Genomic DNA, 27,999 nt, shown 5'->3' with positions numbered 1-27,999 from the left:
ATTTAAATTAATTAAATTTAATATATATATATTTATAATATAACATAAATTAATATATTAATAAATTTATTACACATAGCTGTGTTTAAGGTGGATTCAAACCTGTGAGATCCAGAGTCCAGTGCCTTTTCCAAAAAGGCCTTTGACCGCTTGTTATTTATTTTTTAAAATAATTATTGTAAGAATAATTATCTTACGGACTAGTCGATTTTATATGTACGCATAAGTTTAAATTTTATCTAATCTTCAATACCGTGGATTCAATGGCGTTCGGGGTTTGATATAAAAAAGCTAATGGTAAACAGAATGTATAAAATCAGAGTGGTTTTGAATGCATTGGCAGGAGAGACGGCTGATCCTCGACCTTTTGCGCAGGTTGATCTGGTACTTGAAATAGGTAGCGTACGTCTTTTCAACAGGTTGTGGATGCCTGTGATGCTGCTCTTCTCGAGAATGTGCTGACGACCCATTAAAATCGAGTATAACTGGTAGTCAATGTTTTCCGAACAAAATGTCAAGAGTACATGCTGCGCAACGGCTTTCATCACGAGGACTGACCCCTCGAACTGAGTGTAAGTTTTCCCGATCAGTGATCCTGTTAATACAAAATTTTTTATTAATTATTTTATCACAATTCATTACTATTATTATTATTATTTACTGGTCTATACATATATACATTACTTTGAATTTTACTACTTTATATATTAGTTGTAATAAGTGAGTTTTAGATTTAAATTTTAAATGATTCAGTACAATAGTTTTAAAGTTATTTGCATTTAAAGTCTATTTGAAATGCTTGAATGAAAGACTTATATAACTTTATATTAAACTTTTAGTTTTTTATTAAATTATAAATTTCATACTAATTTTTAAAATCATATTTTTTTATTTCATTTTCAAGTTTTCAAACAAATTACTAATGATAATAAGGAAAATGCGCTGATAAACTAAACTTCTCTTACCCTAAATTTTAAAATATTTTTCCCGCAAAATTTTGAATTTTTTTAAAATGTCCAGCAAATTGTGTCGGCAATTAGTTATTTCATTATTATCCGATTGAGTAATTAGTTTAACTGGTCAAGTGACCGCATATACTCATTCAAAAGATAGACATATATATATAAATATATATATATCACTAAGATCCTACAGAGTATGTATGTAATAAATGTTTATATCGTGATATGATAGACACACATGCACGTATCTATTCGAATATATATATATATATATATATTTTGAAAGCGGTTCGTTAAACCGCATTCGGGCGCGAACGTTCCCGTCGGGTAGCCGTTGACCAGCATCACAGAGTAAACGTCTGTCGGAGGCTTTCTGACGATCACCATAAACTATAATCTCCAAACCGCCAATTTGCTCATGACGGCTAGTCGAAACTGAATATCCGAGTTTATATGCACCCAACAATCCACGATTAATTCATTAATACTATTACGTTAATCGGCTATTAATAAATTCCGACTACTGCACCAACGATCCCGATATATTACTCATATATAATATTAGTAGTTTCTTTGATCATCATTTTAAATTATTAATTTACTGTAAAATAATTCGCAAATCGTTACACAGAAAAAAACCAGCATATTGATACGTGGGAATTAATTTTTTTTTTAGAGTGCTCTGTTAGATTCATACGTTCATTAGCGTCACAATTATCTAGTGGAAATTCTGCAGCTTAATGAAAAATCATATAAGAGAGTGAGAAACGAGTTTCCGGTGTTGACGACAGGATAAAAAATATCTCGTTATAATGAATTTACTGACGTTTGCAGTTTTTTCATACAGACTTTTTTGTTCTTCATATACTTCGTACATATATATATATATATATAAATTTTTTTTTAGAAATGAGATTAACGAGAATGCTGCTCAGGTACTTTGTCAAATGAAACTGACATTGTTTTGATTAAATTAATATGAGATTATTTGTACTAAATTTCTGATGTCAAAGAAATTTGAATTGTTTTTATTTTTTATTATTTAAAAATAGTAATTAAAAATAACTCATGACATGTGAGTTGATAATTACAATCCAATTGTGTCCGAATTTTTTTAATTGTCTTTCAATGCTGACATTCGTAATTAACAGAAATTTATTTATTTATTTTTTAAAATTAAAATTAAAATTTTCTTTCCGGTAATTTTTTTTTTTAAATGCGTCTTAAATTTTTTCAAGATATTTCCAATAGCAAGAGCATACTTTAGCTTTTATTAGATTTTTTTGCGTCATTAAAAATGTATTACAGGAATCTATTGATCACGAGCTTTGATATAATTCCCGCTTTTTTTTTTTCAGTTCAAAATAAATTCCATTATAAATTGAAAAATAATTTTTTCCATCAACGTTATGATTATCAGCTTTGAAAAATTTATATTCTCGGTCAAGTTAATATTAAAGAGTACTTGCTATGAAAAGTCATTATGGAAATAACTAATCAATATTCTTCCCCGATAATAAGGGAAAAAAATACGAATTTTTTAGAACAAATTTATTATGGGGCTTTTTTGTTTTATAGATGGGCAGCAAGTTAAAGTAGAATCGAAAAATAATTGAATTATTTTAGCTAATGCTTGAAATTAATTATTTTTTCAAATAATTGCAGATATAGGATTTTCATAAAATAATTGATATAAAATTCTTGAGGTCAATTTAAAAATATTCAATATTTTAATAGACAATCAATACGCTCTAGGCGGTATGGTGGCTCTGAAAATAATAAAAAATTAGCCATAAATTTCCAAGTTATAAAATGTTTACAAAGATAACATTTGTTTTAATTTAAAATTTTTTATCACCAAAAAACCCTCATAAAATTGAATTTTGTTTTCTTATTTAAAACTTTCTTTGTGTAACTTTCTCTTTATAAGAATCATGAAAGATACATAAAAGAAAGGCGGGAAAAACGGGTCCGCTTTTTTTTTTGACTCCATTTACATTTGAAAATCAAATTTCCCCATAGAAAAGTTTATTTTTCCTCAGGCGGAAACTGTCTAGCCCGAAAAAAAAAGATAAATAATTTACATAAAATTTGAATATAGAAGACACCGTTCGGGCCAAAAATTCATTGAGTCCGAAAAATTTCCGAAAAAAGATTTGGATACTCAAAACTGTACGAGAATTAAAATAAAAGTAATCGATGATCATAAAAAAAAATTTTTTTATAAAATTTTTGAGGTGATCCGTTTTCCCGCGCTTTCTCTACATGTATATGGGAGGGAAAAATAGTTTAAAATAAAAGTAATAAAATAATTCAATCTCAATATTCAAGTGATTCAAGTCAATGTTACGTGCGAGCACAAGTTTTCTCGTATCTCAAGTTTTTGAGAAATAAAGTATTTTAGTTGTTAGATACTTTAATGCAAGTTCTTCTACCGTTCCATCGCGTTTTATATAATATATGTAGTCTATAGTATAACTAAATATTTCTTTTGATATCTATTTCAATTGAGTATGCAGCATATTTGTAAACGAGTTTTATGAGATAAAAAATTTTTTACTTTCGCTGAATACTAAAGTATAAAAATCTTCGAGTTTTTAAAACTTGTACATTTTTTTTTTATCATTTAATGATATCGTACGATTTCCTCAAGTGACTGATCGTTTTTTATCTTTCGTTTTATTATTAAACCATCTGACGTCTATAAATGAATTTTGCTCGTAAAATTAATAATGACTCAGGCCGTACACCATTTAAAGTGTTTTTAGTGATAAAGTTTCCTGAGGATTAAAATTGTTAAGAATTTAATTGAAATTTAAGTAGTTATTTAAACTCTATATAATTGCAGTTAAAGTAATTTCTTAACTGGTGTAATAAAACATAAAAAATACCATTTTGTTTAGCAGCTGAATTCCAAACTCCGCTTATTTTTGAATTCGGAAGACTAAAGGTGTACTCGAGCTGGCCTTTTTCCTCGCTCCACAGCAGCCTGATAAGACCTCTCTCGTCGAATCGAAGCCTGATTATCGGACATCTATCGATCACGAGCTTCGAGCCAATTTCCTGCTCTGGTATCGGCTTGTGTTCCAAAATTTCCACTACGTACCACTTGCCCATTATCTGTAAATCAATAATCATGATTCAAATTTTCATTAGCGTTCTGATGATCGGCTGATAACACATGTAAATAATATATTCGAATATGCCCTACAGTTACTGCCGATAATTACCAATGCGCCGTTACTTTATTAATATCATACGCAAATATTTACTTATAATAATTTTTTTATTTATCACGCAGTCACTAAATTATTATCATTGACATTTAATTATTATTATTATATTATGCATGTTCATTTGTTGTATAATTTAATATTAATTAAGAGTTTATAATATTAATGGGACATTTACAAATTATGAAAAATAATCAAATCCCATTCAAACTCAATAGTGTAATTATTAATATAAAGTGAATAATTTACAATTTATATATATATATATATATATATATATATATATACTAGTTGGTATGTACGTGTAGTATATTCAATTAATTTGACATATATATATATATATATATATATATATATATATATATATATATATATATATATAGATTTCGTTAGAGATGTAGCCTACAACATTTTGGAATTATGTAGAGAATAGCAATAATTATTCTGGGTTGACATCCGTCGGGCCGATACTCGACTACTTCGTTACCTCAATTGGTGAGCCTGTCAAGCAGCCTGAAAATTATATTCCCTGATATAACTTGGCATTCCGAGCTGTTAAAAAAAAATCAAATTAATTTAACAATTAAAAAGCTTTCATTATATTTATGTACAAAAAGATATCATAAATTTTCAATTCTTTCATCAAAATATATACATATATAGATAAATTAGTCATCAAATTTGAAATTTGGCAATCTTACTCCAAAATACTAGTGATTAGGCCCAAGATTTTTGCCTTAATTTGAAAATAACAATTCATAATTAATGGTGTCAAATTTTTGATATCACGGCGAAAATACTGGTCGTGTAAAAAAATTTTTCAATTAAAAGTTGTTGGAAATTTGATTTTATAAAAAAAATGTCTCTTATAATTTTTTCTTAAAACTAATAAGAAAGGCGTAATTCAAAAATTAAGATTTTTATAATTAACAAAAATTTGAATCATTCATTATGAATCTTAATTTTTGAATTACGGTGAAAATACTGGTCGTAAAAGAAAATTATAAGAGACATTTTTTTTATAAAATTAAATTTTCTACAACTTTTGTTTGAGAACTTTTTTTATGAGACCAATATTTTCGCCGTAATATCAAAAATTTGAACGATTCATTTCAAAATTAAGGCAAAAATGTGATCGTATGAAGGCTTCTCCGAATTTGAATTTTGAAAATTGTAAAATTTGTATTTTAAATATCTATCAATAATTACTTTCATATATTATTATATTTTTCTGATACCCCGAGGTCTTCAAAAATCCAACGGACGCTTTAATTTTGGTCAGGATCGTCTAAGAAATCCCATAGAAAATCTAAACTCAGGGCTCGGTGCTGAGAAAAAAATTGTTTTCTATCACTTCTGTGTGCTAGTTCTTCCCAAAGACTAGTATGATAAGACTGGTATGATTTATCAAAAAGTGAGTGCGAAAAAAAATTTGAAAAAAAGTATCACGGGGTAATTTCGTATATATTCAAACTTTAATACCCTAGCGAAGGTAGAGTTAAATATGAAATAATTAATAATTTTTAATTAAAAGTGACCTGATAATAAGTGGAGTAGTCAAATTAAAATGATAAATAGGAGTTTATTATATGATTTTAAGCACTCGGACAAGTTTTTTGGTGGTACTGTTGGCGGCATTCGGAATGCACGAGACAGTAGAGAACGACCAAGAAAATAACTCACGTTACACGAGTGCCCAGTACATATACGACCGGGACGGCTGCTTAATAAACGAAAATTTATTTGAGCGAGGCGTTTGCTCATTGGAATGCACAACTTTTTTTTTCTCGCTGTTGCTGCTACTGGTGCTTTCAGCAGCACACCCGCCGCCACCTACGAATCGATTAACGACTATTTAGTCACCTGACTATTTTTATTTTCATTTTCCGCTGGGTCGCTAAAGTTTTTCATACGCACCCATTCCAATTGCTCATTTATTTTTTATATTAAGCTGCAACTTTTCTCCGCGTGTATATTAGCGAAAAGTTTATGGAAGCGAACACTAGTTCCCGATAAGTTTCTTAAATGGCAACTTCACTTTGCAGAGTTGAGAGGAGCGGAGGCTTTCGATTGCTCTGTCGAGGCAATTAAGCCGATTGGACGGGATTAAAAAAATAAAATTATCTTTTTTCTAGGCAATAAAATTGGTTCTTTACACTGGTAAAAGCAAGAATGAGATAGAAAAATCTCAATCATCAGCTATTACATTTCATTTCTTTAATGTTGTACGTCGATAAAACTTTATTTTTTTGTCAACTCTAGTACTAATTGAAGAACAAAAAATTATTTCGAATGAAGCCTCGATTGATGTTTGTAGTCTTCGGTATATCATACAAGCCTTTGGGAAGAACCTTAGCTCATAGAAGTGATCAAAAAAATTTTTTTCTCACCACCGAGCCCTGAGTCTAGATTTTCTATAGGATTTTATTTTAAACGATAAATTATAAAAAAAAAAACATTTGAAAAAATTGCACCTATAGGTTATTAAATTTTCTACATGTGCATTTTTTTAGTTTTTTTTTTTTTTTTTAAATCTAATTATTACAAAAATAAAACCAAAAATGATTGTCAGGTAACTTATGATCCTGGTCAACAAACATTTGAAAATTTTCGGATTTTTTTTTTCATCAAATAAATTACAAAAAAATAAAAACTAAAAAAATGCACATGTAGAAAATTAAATAAACTATATGTGCAATTTTTTCAAATATTTTTTTTTTATGATTTACTGCTTTAAAAAAAAATTCAAAAATTATTGGACATAATTAAATTAAAAACTTTGGTTTCTGCTTAGGTGTCTTACCATAAGCCGTTCATATATGAAATCCACATATGTATATTTACATCAGACAACATCCCTCCAGCATCCTTCGGTAGACTTATTTCGGCAATATTAGATAAACGTTAAATGGCACAGAATTAATACCCCATGATGCCTTTGGTGCGACATATAAATACAAATGACACGATCAACTCGACGACCGGGAGTAGAATTGCTGTGCTTAGCTTACACGCAGTTAATTCAAACAATGCAGGTTGTTCTCCCATATATCACGCGGATTTCTATTATACGGGATATTATAGCGCCTCGGGCTAGTGGCGCGATTGAAATTTAATTTGTGATTTGTTTAAACGCGTGTTCGAGATCCAGCAATTTTCATACTCCCCCATCCCATCACGCTCTTCCGGTACACTGTCATGTGAGCTAATAAAGTAAAGCTACATACTAGCAACTACAACCATTACCTGCTCTATGAAATGTATAACGCACTTACTAGCACGTGGAACAAAAAAAAAATCTGCAAAGCTCCATGTTCGCTCTCAGTTCCATACACTGTGTTGTAATGTTTTACATTATTTTACATTTAACACCGAATTTCCTGCGTGTTTGCTCCTATTAGATGCCTCTTTATTTGTTTTTTAAGTAACAAAACTAAAACGTACATGCTAACCCAATTTCCCATTGAATTTAATGTAATTTTAAAAATTTAGCTCAGAGGTAAATTTTAAATCCGCGTTTTACTAAAACCAATTGTGTTTAATTGCTCTATTTAAATGTATATATATATATATATATATATATATATATATATATATATATATATATATATATATAAAGTAAAGGTATACCTCGGATAAGAATAATAAAATTAAATGAAAAATTTATTGACGTTGATATAAATATATAAATAAATGTTTCCTTTGGTATTTAAATACATGACAGCTGAAATTTAATATCAATTATTTTTTTTTCTGCTGACCACTCATATATTTAATTAAAAATAATATCAAGCAACCTATTGTTTAATCGAATAACATTTTATTTAATTATTTTTTATTTTCATTTGTCTGCTGATTGACAGCAGATTTTCTCTGTTGTTTTTTGCGATTGTTTTTAAATGTAAAAAAAATACATTATATTTGAACGCTGCATTCAAAAAAGTAAATTAATCAATTTCAGGGGATGTATTTTGCATGACTATTTCATATTTATATGAATAATATAAATGCATTGAATTGATAAATTTTTTTGAATACTATGGGAATTTTTTTTGAACGCTTGTTTTTGCTTCTAAAGAGTATTAATACTTAATCGATAGTTACCGAGTACGAGAATTAATCGATAATATATTGTGAGAAATAAGGGAAAAAATATTCAATAAGCTTCGTCGGAGGTAATAATTTAACGATTTTCGCGGTAAAAGTGTCTCAGCACACACGGTTTTGCCGATAACGAACACAAAAAAAGTATCAATGAATGGGTCAGTAAATTTCGGCAGTCACACGCGCGGCAAGACTTTCTAAGGAAAGTAAATAAAAAAAAAAAAAAGTAAAAAAATGAGCTTACACGATAGATAGGGTGGAAACGGGTGTTGGGTGAAGTATACGTCCAGTCGGGTTGGAGTATCGATTTAAATACATATAGGAACCCAAAACTGTAGTCTCTAAGGTGGCAGATATATATGACCGCGGGTTTACTTCATTCCCTCGGCTGGGTTTATTTATTGAAAGCGCTCTTAATATATTATTTTTTCCGATAGAAAAACGATTTCCACTGACGATTATCCGGAAATTGTTGATAAGACATCTTTAGGACTTACTTTATATTTTTTCAAACGTTCTGTTGATTTTCTGTTCGAAAAATTTGAAATTTTAGGAAAATATCTACAAGAAATTGTGGGATACATCGAAAAACTGATGACGGAGTGTAAAAATTATTTCCATGGCAAATTTTCATTAATTTCAAGCTGACACTAACCGGGGTAGAACGGGGCTACCGAAAATAAATTTTTTAATTAACATAATTACAGATTCGTTCGAAATGAATATACGGTAATTAAAATCAATATAAATGAATTATTCCCTTGAGAACCCTCTCGTGCTCCGATATCCTATACATTATTTTATTTTAACGTGATTCAGTTGAGTTGTGCTTAAGTGCACAGATGCGTCATAGTGAGATATTAATTTGAATTAGAACCAAAAATTAATTCTTGTCTAAGAGCATATATATTTTACGAAAGAAGATAGGAAAAGGGAGGAAATCATACTTAAAGTTTAAGCTGCTTTAATTTACATTTCTGGTTCTCTACTGCCTATATATATATATATATATATATATATATATTACATGTACATGGATACATATAGTGACGAGATACTGAAAGTGGTCGGAAATAATATTATATCAGTTTGAAACTACATATATATATATATATATATATATATATATATATATATATATATATAGATTGTGGTAAATGTCCAGTATATTTGTTGTTGTTATTATTATTATGGTTGGGAAATTTGCTGGAGACCAAAAGTGAATTTCAACTACATCAACTTGTATGTATATATATGTACATATGAATATATATATGAGATATTTATGGACATTTGGAGGTATAGCTATCTCATATCATGATATCAGACATGTATGCTGCTTGTCCTTATTATTATAACACAACAAATATAGGGGAGTATCATACTGTGTGTGTAAGCTGTGTCAGTAGCTGCTAGTCTGCGATCAGATGTGTGCAACATGACACAACACAGCCACACACTGCAGAAGCGGGGGAAATAATATTAAAACGGCTGAATTCGCGTTTTTGTAACCACTTTTGTTGCAGATTTCGCACTTTGTTATACATAGCTATTTTTAATGCATATAAATACGGCGAAATGACGATAAATAAAATGTTTGCTGTCGGTTGGTTGCTTTGTCCAATTAGTTGGATTATAAAATTTAATTTGTAAATGGAATTGATGATTTGAAAGCTGACTGCTAAATTGCTAAGCGATTATCGGGTAATTTTGGCGCTCACTTCACTTAGACATTGAATTTCTCTCCGTTATTCGTCTTCGTGTCTTTCATCCCTCTGTTTCAAAGTGAATTGCTGTAGGGTGTGCGGGTCAAAGTTACTCGCCGGTTCGAATAATGCAAATGCTTTTAATATTAGTCACGCGGGTGTGAAATATTGTGCGGACGTGTTACTTTTTAATTTATATATCAATTATTATTATTGTTGTTGTTTGTTTCCCTTGCGAAGGCTAATGAAAAAGTCTAATTACATCTAATATGAATATATATAGAAATGTATAATAATTGCGCTCTCGTTTCTTGAGTGCTTTTATTTTCTCAACAGCGTAATTGCCTTAAAATGACTGCTCATATATTTTTGAGTTCAAGTTTTCAATATTGAAGTCTTGCTTATTATTAATAAATTTATCTGAAAGTAAGCAGCGATAATTCTTTGTCGGACCAAAAGTTTTCAAGTTTATTTTGTATATATAATATATATAGCGCGTAATGCAAAATTACTTACGCCAACAGATGCCACTCTAAAGTTGCTTATCCTAGTTGCTACAAGGCGTGGACGTGACAAGATGAATGAAAGTGTCGGGAAATAACGTAAATAAAAGTTTCAAAAATAAAAATAATATAATGGCCATTTTCATTATTATTTGTTGAAGAAATAAAGAGAACAAGCCTCATTGTCCGTAAACGGTAGCATCAGTTAGGCAGGAGTTAAAGTCCCGGCAGCAGAACCTTAAACTTTCAAGAAGAAACAGCTCTCTGATGCTGCTTAGCTCATGGGATTCTATACCTTTGAGAGAACTATCAAAGTTCGTTTTAATACAGAATATAATAATAATATTGTAGTTGTTGAAGATAATGCATGTTCTTGTGTGCATTTAAGCGTGAGCGCTAAATTTCTCACTTTAGTGATGGAATTTTTGGAAATAGCTATTAATCACACTTTTTGTTTGTTTTTTTCAGAAAATTCAACCGGTATTTTGCAATTTAATATTCGCATAAGCGGGTTAGAGAACTGTTTCATGTTTTTGGAATATGGAGTATACTATTGAAAAACTGATCTTCAAAAAAATTCAAAATTTTAGATCCCTAAGGAGGGTCTAGTAATTTTTTTCCAAACTTTTCTCTCGAGCAAAACCTCTAACGAAATCAAGAACGAGGTTCGATGCATTTTTCTGTAATCTAGTAGTCTACGTTTTCGTTTTTCAAAAATGGACATGCTTCACAGAAAAATAACATGGACAAAGTTTCCATTCATTGCGCAAGTGCAACGAGGATAATATCGTTCGTCGACTTGAGAGTGACAGAGAAAAAAGTGCAGACCTTAACATTTTTTTGAGTAAGCAAACAAATAATACAGTTTTTTGGTAAAAATTGAGTCTTCATTCCCGGGAAAAAATCGACGTCCATGATCCGAAACGTTCCGTATCTTCGAGATACGGAACTCAAAATAATTTTTCTTCTAATAAAATCAAAAACGTTTTATTGATTATTTCCAAAAAATTTTCAGTGTTAGAGACTAAAAACCTGCGTTGAATGCCACCTCGTGTCCAAAAATTGGTCTATTAATTCAAATCAAGCATGAATGACGTGTATTAACGATTACTAACAGAAAATCCAAAAATTACTTTTCTCAAAAATGTGGCTTTCTACTGATAAAGACAAAACGTTTTTTTAATACACAGCTTTCAAAAATAAACGTATAGCTTTAGAGTATCGTAAAAAAAAATTCTATTCAACTGTAAAGTGATTAAAAGAAAATCTCATAAAAATAAATTGCCGTGTTTTTTTGGTTTATATATATATATATGACCACTATTATTTAACATGTTGATTGCAGCGCATCGGTTCGGATAGTTTTTGTTATTTAAACTTTGCGTTTTATTTCAGATTGATTAAATAATTTAAATTGCAAATAGCAATTCAAGATTTCGCATTACGATACATTTGAATTTTAATGAAATAAAAACAAAAAAAATTGATTGGATAAAATCTACGGGAATGAATAAAATAAAATTGGTGAGCAGGTAACAGGATAAAACGTATCTACGATATACTCAGATCATAAATTCCAGAGAATCTACTCGGATAGCAGAGGATATCTGTTGCGCTTGCCATGCCAACTGATTCAATGGTCCGTCTCATCGAGTGGTTCTACTTGAAAAGTTAACGAACCAGTTGGACCGATTCCAAAACTCCTTTGGGAAACGAAACACACAACACTGGAGTAATATATAGATCTATCCGTACCTATCCGAATAGATACCGTACCTGCAAACTACAAAGTAGCTATAATATATATGTAAATTAGGGAATCGATGATAGTTTGTTCACGAGCTAGAGGTTTTACGAATTCTAAATTTAGCGACAGCGCTTGAAAGCCTTTTATGCCAGTAGTTTTGGTGATTATGGGTTTTTTGGATTGTCGTCAGCTCCTTAAGCTGCCGGTTATTTCTGCATACGCATAAGACAAAGCCGGGATTAGTCGCGTATATTTTGTGTAGTGGTTGCATGCCGTCGTCAGACGCATGCTAGAAGCCATAGCTTTAACTAACTTACGACTTTGCTCGTTCTATTCGATCTAGCACATGGTATATGGTGTTGCACCATTAGTGTTTAGAAGCCATTCACCAAAAAGTTATACCAATTTCCGGGTAAGCTTACAAATTTCTCCTCGCTTCGAAGCCATCTAAGCAACCTCACTAATGGATTTAATCGAATTTACACGTTCCCGCCTTACAATAAATTTCAAATTTACCAGATTTGTTTTATCATGGACGCAAAATCATACTAAACATACTCGAAAAAAAAATGGAGTAAGTCTACATTATCCTGGTAATTTTTTTGACGGAAGAGAAATAATTATTTTTTCATCCCAGTGATGGTGCAATGACATTATAATTTAAAAAATTTTTTTCAGAATATTCTATGACAGTGAAGATGCCTGAGGCTTACAAACGCACGTTCGGAGAATGGATGGCTCTTGGTGTGCTGCTCATACTCTGAATAAGTGCGAACTTTTAAGTGGTACCCGGTATAGCTCAGCAGCAGCAGCAGGGTGAGATGCAAATTTTCAATGAGTCCTAGTAACAGCAGCACATTGTGTGGGTGGATGAGCCAAGGAATGGCATTTCGCTGGCCTACTTCCGTCTCGCGCAAACTCTCTTCTATTTTCCCTACTTCCATCAGACTAGTCGTTGCATTCCTCTCCACTAAGTTTTCATTCTGTGTAGGATATAATGCGCGATATAGATATACATCAGTATTTATTAATTCTAGTGGTACGGTGGCGCGCTTCAGACCCTCGAAAAGTGGCTCAATCACCTGATTCCGCTTATGCAACCGAGGTGCAGTGCACTTGCTTACCATTTTTTCTGCAAAATCGCGTACGTACACTGAAATTGCGGTGGAAAAAAATGAACCGAGTGATTCTAGAGAAAATATATGGGATATAAGTCATATATTTTCATTTTTATTTATAAACAAGCTGAAAAGGCTGGAAAATCAGCCGGCAATCGAGTAAGAAAAATATTATTTCTGCACTATAAATTTTTTCTATTGGTCTATAGCAAAAAAAATTTGAAATACTCGTAAATACGTGAATGCAGGTGTGTAGTATACATGGGAGTATGAGTACTGTCAACAATGCTTGACACTCTCTTTATTGTTTTCATTTTTCCATCTTTCGATGCATCAACATCAATGTATTTACCCCGATCCACTATAGCTGTGACGATTTTTTCCAATATGACATATTCGAGCGAAGAAGTAGAGAATAGAGGATAAGCGGGCGAGGTGGGCTTTTAGGTTCGATTGTTTGTTTGTTTGTTTATATATCCATTGAAATGAAAAATAAAAATAAAACAATCTTTTTGAGAAAGAGTACGATTTGCTGGCATGAGTGTGTTATGAACTGAACGTCAATTGTCCAATCAATGTCATGCCCCGGGAATTTCGCTGAGGCTCTTGAAAATCGATTCCGTAATGTGTTTATCAGTCGTGTATATTTTGCGAAACAGGTTACTATGCAGCAATAAGGCCGCGGAATCGCGAGATATAATTTATGATAGCACGCGCGATAATTTTTTATTCTTATCAGCAATCATAAATGCGGCTCACAGCGAAATTTCATTTTTTCCGTCAAACCTGCGGTTACAAATCGACAGAATTTTTTAAATTTTTATTTTTTATTCGGTCTGGAAAATACTGAAATTAAATGTAAACATTTTGTAACTCGAATCGGCTGAATTTTTCAGTTTCTGCATGCAAGCAAAAAAAATCAAACGAATTTTTCATTTTCATGAAAAAAAATTTTCGGGCTAAATGGAAGTTTTGCAAAAAAATCCATTCTGAGCGACTTAAGTTGGTAATTATAATTACAGCAGTGAAATTATGGTTTGAAGGCATTTTCATGAAAAAACTTTTCATAAATATTTGAAAAACTATCATTTGTTTTAAAATCAAAAAATAACTTTTATAAAGTTGATAATTAAGAATCTTCTTCTCTGCCTTTTACTTCCATTCTCCTTTCGATAACTTGGGCATATTAAATCTATTGATTATATATAGGGCGCACAGCCCGCAGCGCCAGCATCAACAAGTGTAAGTTTATTGAGTAAATTTAATTTTACTTTTCAAGAAAATAAAATACTATAAAGTTTCCCCAATATATATATATGTATATATACAGAAATTTTTTCAAAGCATTGATTATTATATTATAGATTCAGCAGTCGGAAAAAGCCTCCAGATTATAAGACAAAAAATTTGCTGATTGAAAGAGGATTGAATCATATCTTAAATTGGTTTTCCATTCACTTTTTTTCGTTTACAAAAGAAGTAATACTTGAAGCATTTTCCCACGGGTCAGGTGACAAAAAATTATAAAAGGAGCTTACTATGCCATTATACGTTTTCGTATAGAATCTTCGCGGTCGGAGAGAAAAATTATTAAGTGAAAAATAAAAAAAGAATAAAAGGAATGAATCAGAAACATTGGAAATATGAAAACGGTGATTACGACTTAGTATGTCATCAGTTCCGTTCAAAGTCGTTGGATTAATCGACCAGTTCACTGAGTACTCGTTTCCTACTTTATAATATATCACATCCGCCGCAATTTAAAAGTATTTTCTAAAGTTATTTTCACTGAAATTTACTGCATGAAGCTTCAAAGTCGGTATACATAATATATAGCTTAATCTGCACTGTGATAAATTTTTATCAAATATAAACTAAATGTTAATTAACTGGATCTCAATTCAAAAAGCCCGCCTGGATCTCGGCCCCAGAATTCTCCGTCTCTCCCCGTTTTTGCCACCCCCGTTTTAACTGTCAAAGAATGTCGACGGTTTGACGACACTATCTATGCAAATTCTATTGAGAAAAATCACTAGGGGGTTTGACGTTTTGTTACACTATAATTTAAATCTCAATGTAGATGCAAAACAAAGGAAAAAAAATTAAAGGTAAACGCGATGTAAAAAAGACACGCAGTGAAACAACCGGACAAAAAATTTTAAAATATATATACGTATCAGGCACAATGTATATTTATACAAGGAAAAACGAGACAATAAAATTTACATCTATATCTCATGTTTCTATTGAGAGGATTTTTATCATGAATAGCTTATGAAATAAATGAGCAAAAAAAGTTACTGGAAACTGGAGCTTTTTGTTTCCCGTATCGTGCATGTACGTGGATTTCCGTGTCTAGAAATATTTTTTACTTATATATATATATATACCTATATTATACATATATGTTCATGTATATATTTTCAGAGAATAAAAAATAGATAAAGATTACCAGTTATTAGAGTCCAAATGTTTTACAAAAGTGATTTATTCCCTATCTATAGAAAGAACTCTATTCACTTATTAAACATATTGTGAATTTCCTATACCGATTTGCAGAAAAATTAATCATGCAGAAAGTATTTTAAAAGTAAATTCAATGCATATACAGAAAAAAATTACGTGAAATATCTAGCTCATACTTTTTGCATAGAAAAAAAAAATAATTTTACTAAAAAATTTTTTAAACGAATTTTAAAAATGCGCGGGTTTTTTTTTTTTGAAATCCAACCCTTATACTTTTCTTCAATTGGTCTTACGAAAAATTTCTATTTTCATTTCAACAAAAAAATCAGCTTTTAAAAATTAAGCTCTTACTAAGTTTCAAAATGGACAGAAAAAGGTTCTATGAAAAAAAATGAGAAAAAAGACAAAGATCAAATAATTTATGGGACGCCGTTGATAAAATTCATCTCAGTGGTCCATTAGTGTAGTAAATCAAGATGAGTAATCAATAATTCCAACAATCTGCCCTTGCAGACTATTTCCATGGCCTCCCTCTATAAAGAATAATTACGGATTCAACCCTCGTAAGGCAGCGTATAAATATCTCTCATTGGTCAGGGCTAAAACGATGCTCTATGATCATGATATCTAAGTCATACTCTATATATATATACGACCGTGACGTAAACTTTTTATATAGGTTATCTAGTTGACTTTTTCTTGAATTCTTCATCAGCATTATTATTTATCAGTTTTAGCTACCCCATGACCTTCGCCTGTGCCACGTGCTTTATTGCTCGTCCTCGACCTCAGATCAACTGGTAACACAATCACACAGTTCGCAATCTTTACATACTCATACCACATATGTACCCTTGATACAAACTTTATTTACATAACAACTTTTTTTATTGCACTTCATATTGCAAATACGTAACAGGAAATATCCATACATTAGATGCTCTTATTCAACAATTTTATAGCCCATTTTTATTCGCGCTCACTGTTTGCAACCGTTTGCTTCTACAGAACATTCAAAATTAAATTATTTGCCACTACAGCCTTTAATTAAATAACAGCCTGAATTTTTTAATTTTTTTTAATTTTATTGGCTAGTCAACGAAATATTTTTTAAATAATTTAAACTTCATATTATTCATATATTAATTTTTTTTCAGGTAATTAAATTTTCTACCAAAAGCGTCATTTACTTTTTTTGTGCAACCGAAAATTTTTCCTGTGAATGATTTCATCAGAATTCAAATAAAAAAACCGAGTTTTACATATAAAAAACAATATCTCCGACCTACAAATTCAATTCAATGGTTTTTTTTCATAAAATTTGACGCCTCATAAAACAGTGTGATTGACACTGCCGGAAAATTTGTTGCAAAAAAAAATATTAAAATTTTCATCACTTTGAATTGCAAATATAAAAATATCAGCCTTCCAATAATTAAAAAAAAATCCGCGAAAAAAAATTGCCGACGAAAGACCAACAAATAAACTATATAAGTAAATAAATAAATATATGTAAAAGAAAGGAAAACATGAAAAATGATAGAGCTTAAGATTAGAGGTGAGCCTACTAATAAATCTTAAGTTTTTCTAGTCATAAATAATATGGCTTAGCCCACGAAATGCAGTGAGATGTACAGATATATATGAAACATGTATGGGAGAAATAAATAAGAAGTAAAGGCGATACGTTGGCACTCTTTCATGTGTATTTTTCGCAACAGCTTGCCCATAACTCGCGTGTGTCACGAAAACCGCTTTATATTCAGCGCAAGGATTTTAAATTGAGCTTATGCTAATCACTACGGAATATGTCCGCGCATTGTTCACAGAAAATCCAAGTTCTACTCTGAGCATTTTTACCCCAATCCACTCAGTGGGCGAAGAAAAACATAAACAAATGGAGAAGACAAACAATAATAGCTATTTTATTATCTAACATATAAATATATGTATTTATATTTTCGCTTCCTCTTCTTCTCCTATTTCTTTTTTGTGTTTACTTTATATTTATCTCAGTTATTTCACCTATATGCTGCGTTTTGTTATGCGGAAAAATTTTAAATTTACGTAATATACAACTGCAAGCCCTCAGACGAGTGAGTTTGCGGTTTTTGAATAAATTCAAAATCTTCACATAAATGCGCCTGAGAAAATATTATTTAATTTTTTATTTTAAATATCATTTAATATTTCAGTCGAGTATAAAAATATATTTTGTGGATTTTTACATCCCTTATTTTCATTTTTATGTAATTTCACTCACTCATTAAATATTAAATTTAAAATCTTCATATTTAATATAACAAAAGATATTTTTTTTTTTTAAAGTAAAATTTTTCTAATTAAAATTTTTTGTAATTAGTCCGTTTACATAAAAAAAAAGAAGATTATAAAATAATAAAAGTTGTAATCATTAGCATAATTGGCAATAAAAGTATATGAAGAAAAAAATTCCATGAAGAAGAATTTAAAAAAAAAAAAAAAGGTATCATTAAAAAGTAGCGACGGTAAAAAATTCCAGGGAATTGGCCAACCCTTGTGGCTGTTATAGCAGAGTGGTTTTATATTAAGAAGCTTTTGATGTAACAAAAGGGCAGGTTGATGAACCGACAAAACCAACAAAGGAAATAAAGTAGTTGTTGAGTCGATGATGTTAACTCATCGCAGCAGCCGATTTTATTTATATTTTTTAAAACCATTTTCGCGGGTGTCGTTTCAGTTTCCAATCTTCTTATATTTTTTATTGCAAAATGACAGAAATGACAGCGGAAGCTTTTATCGGTTCCGCAGTGTCTATTCAATAATAATAAATCTACGGTGACAGTAAATATTTTGTTTTTTTTATGCGCGAAAAAATATACAAGTTATAAAAAATTTTTTTGTACCTTGTCGAGATCAAAGTCTTGCTGGGCCTTTAGAGAAGCGCAATTTGGTGGTGAATTCCACGCGTCTATTGAATTACTCGCCCACGTGGAAGAAATAAAAAATAATATTATCATACACCACTTCATTGTCACTTTTTTTTTTTTTAATTTATTTATTTATTTAAGAAATTTCGTTATTTTTTATTTGAAAATTTGAATGCTTATTGATCACAAGCTTTATTTATTATTATAAAATTTATAAAATCAATTTAGCAATTCAAATAAATCCCTTCACTTGACAAATGTCACTGAAAGAAAATCCCTGAATTTCCATTCACCTCATCACTCATTCTTCACCCGCAAAATATTTTCCTTTAACGTCACAATAAATTTGAAACGTCACAACTTCATTCCACTGTCTTGAGATTTTTTTATAAAATTATCCTTTACAATTTATGACTTTGAAATTTTTATTACCGCTTACGAGGACTGACAATTTATTATAATAAATTATAATTATTATTATTTTTTTTTTTTTAATTTTTTTTTCAAATTTAAATGTCAAATGACATCAATAAGAAGTCAAAAAATAATTTAAATATTTTTTCGCGGAATGTTTATGAGTAATAAAGGATGCGAACGCGATGAAGTCGGTGAACACTCTGAACTCTGAGCATACTCGGAGGCTGGACCTCCCTCGTTCGCCCGCGTCGTCAGTTCGTCGTCGCGCGACGCTCTCGTTGTCGATGTAATCCAAAGTAGTTGTACTGTATGAAGAATCAACAGTACTTTCTGCTTTGACATACGACAAAGATGTACTACACAACACAAACACATATATTTATATATATATATATGTATATACATATATATCTTAACCAATCTCATCAATTAGATTGTCCCTTCCGGACTTTAACGCGAGCTATTCTTTCTCTCTTTCTTTTGCTCTCTTTGTACTTTTCGGATTCGTCATCAGACGTATAATAGAATAATCCTATATAGGGGTATATATATATATATACATATATATATAGAAATATGAATAAAATAATTACACTGACTCATCCTTTTAATTTGTCGCTGCATTTATTTTTATTAAAATGAAAATAAAAAAATGTCTACTAAATATATCAAACTTATTTATTTTAATTAACAAAAAAAATTATCTTGAATATAAACCGTAAAAATATATGTTTAAGTATAACTTAATATTGAAATAAAAGTGAATAAAATTTTTAATGAAATTGGAATTGATCAAAGCGGGATATTTGAAACAATGTTACGCCTGTCAATTTTATTAAACTAGTTATTAATCTAGTTATTTTTATATCAATTTTTCTGCAATGGCATATTAGATTTGTTTTTTTATTTTACTTTTGTTAAACATCACTGGCATAAAAAGCTCGTATATTCATAACTTAATTATTCATCGTTTAACTGACGTCTTTTTAAAGCCGCTACACAAATAAAGCTGACAGAATTATTGGAACTCATTATTTTTATATATTTTACATGAAGAATATTGATTAATTTTTTATATTTGATAAAAATTTTAAAATAACATCGAACAATTTTTTTTTATTTTGTATTCAAATTAATAAAAAAAAAAAAATGATACTTTTAATATTCCACTGAAGCATTAAAATTTTTATTTTCAAATAAAAATAATTAAATTCCATAATATACTTTTGGAAACTAAAATCATGCATTCAAATTCCTTGAAGTATGTGTGTAATTAATAAAACTGCAATTAATTATGTGAAAAATTAAAAAAAAAGAATTTTTCGTTGAATATGTGGGTGGAAAAATGAAGTTTTAAAACAGGATGCACACTCAACTTTTGATATTTCAATAATTAACTATTTGAACTCTACCCTCCGGTAAGTAAAGTTCAATCCCAATTATCTGAGCTGGTTCCTGTAAATAGATAAAAAAAAACCCGCCTGCACACCCGCGATTTTAATATTTGAAATAATAACGTTCATTATTTTAAGAAAAAATATTTAGCATTCAACATTTTGAGCTAAATATATTTTTATTCATTTCAAAAATAATCTGTCATACAAACGCGCAGCAAAAAATATAAAAAAAAAATAAATTAAATATTTTTTTTTAATATTCTATCCAAAAAATATATTTCTAAGGATAGTAACGAATGACAACAATATTTTATTATATTTTTATACTCTAATAATTCTCTTCTATATATATATATATATATATATATAAATATAATCTCGAGGGCTTGTTATTTTATATAAAATTTATAAAACATTAAGCCGAGGATAAAACATGTTGTCTTTATATTTTTCTATATAATCCAAATATACTAACAGGGATGTACACAGCAGATTATACCAAGTATATATATATATATATATATATATACATGGTTAAGAGTAATTTGAATGAGCGACTATCGTGGGAGAGCATGTCCGGAGCTAACTAACGTATTGTCATCGACTCTTAGTATGGATCGACAACTGGATGTCATATACTGCGGCTCGAACAATTTCCTTCCTGTTGCTTTGTAAATAATTATTAACCTACTCCATTAATCGGCAAACAAGTTACTCAAATCCTCAGAATAATTTACTCTATAATTATTCGTTACACAGTATCACAGAGACAGAGTGAAACAATAATTCACCAAAGAGATGAATCTACAATGTTATTAATTAAACTTTAGCGTAAACTTTAAATGTTACGAATTCCTAACAGCCTGAGAAGAAACTTCAAGTATAAAGGAATAGTTACAAGCAATCCTCTAACGCAGTCATGAGAATTCGAGTCGGGCATTTTTTTTTTTTTTTTTTATAATATCACTGCAAGAGGAAATAAAATGAAACGGGTCTTAGGAGAACTGAGTAAAGTAAATTAATAAAAATAAATTAAACAAGTTCTATGTAATAAATTGCCAGTTCGAAGCAATTGAAATCCACCTTTCTATACTGTCCTAGTGTTTGTGAATCCTGTCACTCTATCGAATCAGTAGTAAAGCCCGAGGACCGGTCCGCCCCGTGTACCTTTCGAGACATGAGAAATGCATCTGTGCTTATATATATATATATATGTATATATACTTACATACCTTTAATCAAGCTTATTCATCTTACCCGCTCGGGCTAATACCTACATCACTGTAGTGTTTGTCTCTCCTTTCATTCACCGCTCACTCGTTTACTCAGCCCAATCACATTACAAATTTAATTCAACTCAACTATCATTCGATTAGACAGACTATATATATTGGGTCTATATATATATATATATATATGTATAGATATAAAGATTAATATTATTATTATTTTACGTCACTTATGTAAAATCAAATATCTAGAATATTAACTCGAAATTTACTAAAGCAAAGCCCCCTTTTGGCTTTTAGTGATTTAAAAATTTTCCCGCTCTTTTGCTCGGTAAAATTCTTTGTTTAAAATTAATTTTAAAAATGATAAATTTGTAAATGAATAGTATTTTAATTAAATAACATCATGACCTTTGACTTTTGCAGAATTACTGATCATTTATTTTTTTAACGCGATTTTGATCATTGCTTATAACGAGCGACTTAAAAAAAAAATTTATATATTCAACGCATACTTGTAAATCGTGCGCCAATAAAAAATATAGAGGAGGGTAAATTTTGAATTTTTCTAAGGATTTTTTCCCCTACAACTGACGGTGGCTTATAACGAGCTTGGACTGCAGATTTACTATGTAAAAAATTATTGAAGTCGCATTATAAATTTGTTTGAAGTAAATGAAATAACGTACGGTATTTAAAATAAAAAAAAAAAACTTTTTTTCGCAGTAGCCAGCCGCGCGCAAAGTAATTTTTTTATTAAAATTATTGAAAAATAATTAAATTCGTTAAAAATAAATAAAGTTTGTTAAAATCAATATGAAGACACTTTAGCGTCCGAGCCCATTTTACCCCAGTCTGCAGGCTGACCGATTTTTTTTTACCGCGTTTTTTTTTACAATTTAAATAATTATCTAGATTTTAACGAAATTAAAATACATAATTAACCGTAATCACCGTCGGTTTAACCTGATTCCGACAAATAAATACTTTTACACGATTCCCACTCTTTATTTATTCATCCATTTAACAACCAATAATTCAATTTGATGTACACTGGGAAAAAAAACAATAAAAAAATCAAAATAAACAGTGTCCTGTAATTAATAGACAATTGAGGTGAGAACGAACAATAATTGCTCAACAATCAATACTGCAAACTCGCAATTATCTCGCGAAGTAAATTTCTACCTGCACATGTGTTCTATGAACACACATATATATAAATATATATATATATATATATAAATATATGAGTGAGTATGCGTAAATAAACCAAAAATCTGTGCACAATTTTCGTTCATCATTTGAATTATTTTACTTTTCCCGCCCCTCACTTTCTGAAAATTTTTGGAAATCATAAAAAATGTTGGGTGTAACTGAATAGCATTGCACAGTAGTACAGAAAATCCGTTCGGATTCCAAAGCAATAGCTCCCGGAAAATATTTAAACCCGCCCTCCCATTTTATTGTCCTCAATCACTTAAAATTGATGGTGTTTGGTAAATTCAGATATGACAGTGCCAGTGGGAACCGCGTAATGGTAAAAAATATCCGTTATGGAAAATTCAACTCATAAATTTATCATTCCGCATATACTTTTTAAATATTTCATTTATTTATTCGTCTATTTTTTTTTTTGATACTTTTATTTATGGCCGTAAAAAAATCCCTTCAACATAATAATAATAATAATAATAATAATAATATTAATAATAATAATAATAATAATAATAATAATAATAATAATAGTAGTAATAGTAATTATAATAGCAGACAAGGAAGTAAAAATGAATGATCAGTTGTAAATAAACCTCACCTTAATACGCTCTGGTAAACATTTACCGTAAAATTACATTGAGATAGACAGACAGTCAGACAGATAGACAATATTCGGTGGCAAATAGCAAAATCCGTGCAGACATTGCATGTCTAGGTGTGTAAGTTGACACATATGGCACTTCGTTGCTCAACCCATCCCATCATTCCCTATGCCCATTATTCTCCTTCACGACGCATCGAAATCTTACTACCGCCATAACATAATAAACTATATACATAAATAATACAGATGTAGCCGTCGACATTTCAAACTACGATCGTGCGCGTTTAGTTTATACTTTCTCGAAAATTTACTCGTAAATGCAAATCCCTCGAAACAACAGACTCTACTCTGCCCTGCTCTGTATATTTTGTCACTACATATCAAGTTTAATTCATATGTATACATACATATATATATATATATATATTGTACTCCAAGTTTTGATTTAATGACCAACTCGAACTTGGTTAATTCTGTCATAACAAAACTTTCACTTAAATTTTATTAGTCTTATCAATTCGACGATTTTATAAACATCCAAGACTTCTTAGAGTCTTTTTAGTTAATTTTCCATGATGGTGTCGCTCAATACCTCGTCACTAGACTCGAAAGTCTGAGTGTAAGAAAACAGGAAAATAAAAATCTAAATAAAGATACCGACAATTATAACTGATGAGGATTTACAAGGGAACAGAAGCACAGTAATCGGATTAAACTATTATCTGTGATGCTATAAAGTTTCCTTACTCACTTGCCTTTACCGTTACTACACCGTCATCCACCACTGTCGCCACCGACAACTCACCATCAACACATATTAATCTATATACATACATGCTCATGTATATATATATATATTATAAACTCTACACTACTGCTCTATACTACTTTAGACTAGTAGACTAGTAGTAGACTCTACTCTAGAGTCTATTCAACATTGCACCAGAGTATATACACTAGACTGGATACATACATAAGAGCTAGTCTCTCTATGCTCATCTGTAGACTGCTATGCTCTATACTCGCTCAACGATATCGTCACATAGTGACATATCCGTTTAGCCGTAGAATCCGCTTAACGCTTCTATGAACCATAAGAGAGAGAAGGAGAGGAGAGACAGAGAGAAAACTGATGGCGTAGGTGTGCACTTACTACTAGTAAAGTCAATTTATTGATGCGTATCCGGAAATATCTCGTATATATATATATATATATATATATATATATATATATATATATATATATATATATATATACTTCTTGTTGTAATGATGATGATACTGCTCTTATTACGAAGATAAAGATAAAAAAAAGATGATTAGACTGAGAGAGAGATAGAACATAGAAGTAGCTGAGCCAAACAAACTATTGGTTAACAGGACTTGGAAACCACTTTAAAGTGTGTGTTATTATGGGTGAATATGACTACGACTACTACTTTGTTGTTACTTTGATTTCAGTCGAGTCCATATAATCTGCAACCCTGTCGACCATTCGGTTTCCACTAAAACTCAATGATGGAGTTTATGGATGATATATATGTTGCTGACAAATAGCCTTGAGACAGATTGTATACATGTATACACATACGGATGTATGCATGTATGTACAAATGGATGTGGAGGTTGAAGTTTCGGGTCTACTCTTTACAAACACGTAAATGAGAAAACGTTGGGAAAGATTGATTTAAAAGCTACGTGCAGCTTTTGTTGAGTGAACTTCATTATTTTATTTAATTAGTTTTCTTTTATAAATGATGATATTTATTTTTTAAATAATATGAAGACAGAGGCTTGAAAAAATAAAATTGGAAAAAAGTTATGCTCGAATGATTAATTTTTTTCTTTTTTAAATCTCGTGACTTATTTGAAAATTTCAATCATTTTTTGTCAGCTTGAATTAAATATTTGGAAAAAAAAAAAAAAAAAAAAAAAAAAAAACAATTTAATTTCTAAAAAAAATTAAGTTTTTATTTTTAAAACAAATTTATTTAATTCAAATTTAAAAAAAAAACTAGCAGGGTTTACTTTACCCGGCTTTCATCACTTTTAAAATTTCATTAATTTTAAATAGTAATGAGCTGATAAATATTAAAATAAATCAGGATATTAAATCAATCATATTAACATGTACCTCTGATATTAAAATATAAATTAAATATTATTTTTACATATTAATAACCTTTATGGTTTGCTGGTATCCCAATAAATCTGTCGGCAATTAATTTCAATGTTACTGCGGACGGATAATAGCGAAGGATAACGATATGTTTGTAATGAGTTTCGAAAATGCTAAATGAAGTTTATAATTATACATATATATATCGATTATGATAATATTAAAATAGATTGGGTTGCAAATAATAATAATAATTAGAGATTCCTGTAAACGAGACATCACTTCAGTAGTATGCGGATCAGAATTTAATACATGGATGCTCTTACTCTCATGCACAAACGATCGATTTAATTCCGATCTCATGTAGCTTGTGGGATTGATAATTGGCATCTACCAATAAAGTTATTTCAACAAACAGCATTATACTGATTGATATACACAAGCATATCTTCACCCGGCAGATTAAATCCTTATTGGAATTAAATTTTAAAATTATATTCGATTGCGGTTGCGGTTGGACGAAGGCGATATCCAGTCAATTACTATATATATATATCTATATCTATATATATATACTGAAGCTATATGATGCTAAGTAATAATTAATAATCTTTACCAACAAAAGTGCGAGATAAAAATTTGTGGAAGCGAACTTGGGTGGTGAGCTGGAGACGATCCATCACTTCAGTTGTCATGTTATGGAAAAACGCCTGAGCAATTCCAAGATTGCGGGCTGCATTTACCGAGCAACCAAAAACAAACAGTAGTTTTGAATTCGTATGCAGACAAATATTGAGAGGATAACCTATCAAGGAAATGTGTATTTAGTAAATCAAATTTAAATCAAAGGTTGGGTATTCCTGTTTAAAAAATCCAAGAGGGATTCTGAAGGAATTTATTAGTAACTTTGGATGTCTGAAATTTGGTGTTAAATTTCATATAGGAAACTACAAATTGGATTTCTTTATGATGTCAAGTGTTATAATGATATACCTCAGAAAAAATACCATCAGGAAAATAGAGGGTTAGACCCATAACAGACTCATGTCTGAAAAGACCCTGGGAATCTCGTCTATCAGACAACCAACTGATTTTAGATTAATTATCACTCCCATTTATTATTTGACATCATTCTGCAGGTTTTGTTATGATTAAATTACAAAAAAAAAAAAAAAAAAAAATAAAGAAAATCTTTTTTTCGGTTCTAGACCCATAATAGACTCATGTGTCTGGAAAATCTCTGGGCATCTAGTCTATGGGTCGATCAGTTGACTCTTGATTGATTATGACATTCATTTATTACTTGACATCATTATGAAAGTCGTGTCAGTGCAATATTTTGGAATAAATTTGAATTTTATTAAAATTGACTCACCATTCGTTGATTATTTTGTCATGTCTTCGATGATAACAGAAAATCATTGATTTTGTCAATGAATCAAAGACAAAAGAGCATCAAATACTTGTTCATTTTAACATTTTCATTTTCACTATTTAAATAAAACACATCTAAAATAAAACCACTCACGATTAAAATAAAACTTCACTCAAGACCAAAATAAAACTTCACTTAAGACTAAAATAAAACTTCACTTTTTATTAAAAAAAAAAATTTCACTGACTATTAAAATAGAACTTCACTTAATTACTCACTTACTGATCAACTGACTGCAAAAAATTAAACCGAATTCCACGATTTTGATTATCGATTACACATACTAGAAATGTGAACAATGGCAATGATGAATCACTGATGAGCATCAATATGAAGTTGGCTATAACTTCATCATTTTCATAGCTTCCCATTGGTTTAAATTTTTCAAAATTACCGAATCAATTAATTAATAACTTATTTCACTGATGTTCTGTAAGCCAATAAAATTTATTTGAATTTAAACAGGCTGCAGTGTCTTGTGGGTAATTTAAAATTAAGAGGTTAGTTTCACACTTCACAGTTAGCATAAACATTTTGAAGTCAGTCATTGTCAATTTATTTAAATTCACTGTTATCGTATTAAATAAGATATTTAATTAAAAAATTAAGTTTCAATCTAGTTTTTAACATGCGCACTATTTACGAAATTATAAATTAAATATTTTATTCATTACGATAACAGAGAATTTAAATAAATTGACAATGACTGACTGTCATGTTATGCTACACTGTGAAGTGTAAAACTAGCCCCCTCATTTTAAATTACCCACAAGACACTGGACCGTTTAAATTTAAATAAATTTTATTGGCTTACAGAACATCAGCGAAATAA

The 27,999-nt window shown here is 30.0% G+C and overlaps 1 protein-coding gene across 4 annotated transcripts; it reads right to left on the bottom strand.

Moving 5' to 3' along the window:
• Window positions 1-6: 6 nt before the first annotated feature.
• Window positions 7-27,914, bottom strand: LOC103569332 (uncharacterized). Of its 4 annotated transcripts, none has more exons than XM_053739680.1 (4): window positions 27,879-27,914; window positions 27,108-27,597; window positions 3,854-4,082; window positions 7-595 (listed from the first exon to the last, which is right to left on the bottom strand). In XM_053739680.1, exons 2-4 carry the CDS (start codon window positions 27,108-27,110, stop codon window positions 261-263), a joined length of 567 nt encoding a protein of 188 aa, XP_053595655.1. In that variant the 5' UTR covers window positions 27,111-27,597; window positions 27,879-27,914; the 3' UTR covers window positions 7-260. The 4 variants fall into 4 exon arrangements, with proteins under 4 accessions (XP_053595655.1, XP_053595656.1, XP_008544808.1 ...); XM_053739681.1 differs by lacking the exon at window positions 27,879-27,914 and having other exon boundaries at window positions 27,108-27,241; window positions 27,386-27,592; XM_008546586.3 differs by lacking the exon at window positions 27,879-27,914 and having other exon boundaries at window positions 27,108-27,241; window positions 27,390-27,592.
• Window positions 27,915-27,999: the final 85 nt, after the last annotated feature.

This window comes from Microplitis demolitor, chromosome 5 (genome assembly GCF_026212275.2).
Source record: "Microplitis demolitor isolate Queensland-Clemson2020A chromosome 5, iyMicDemo2.1a, whole genome shotgun sequence".
Lineage (NCBI taxonomy): Eukaryota > Metazoa > Arthropoda > Insecta > Hymenoptera > Braconidae > Microplitis > Microplitis demolitor.
Note: the sequence above shows the minus strand (reverse complement) of the source record. Positions and strands in the feature narration are given on the sequence as shown.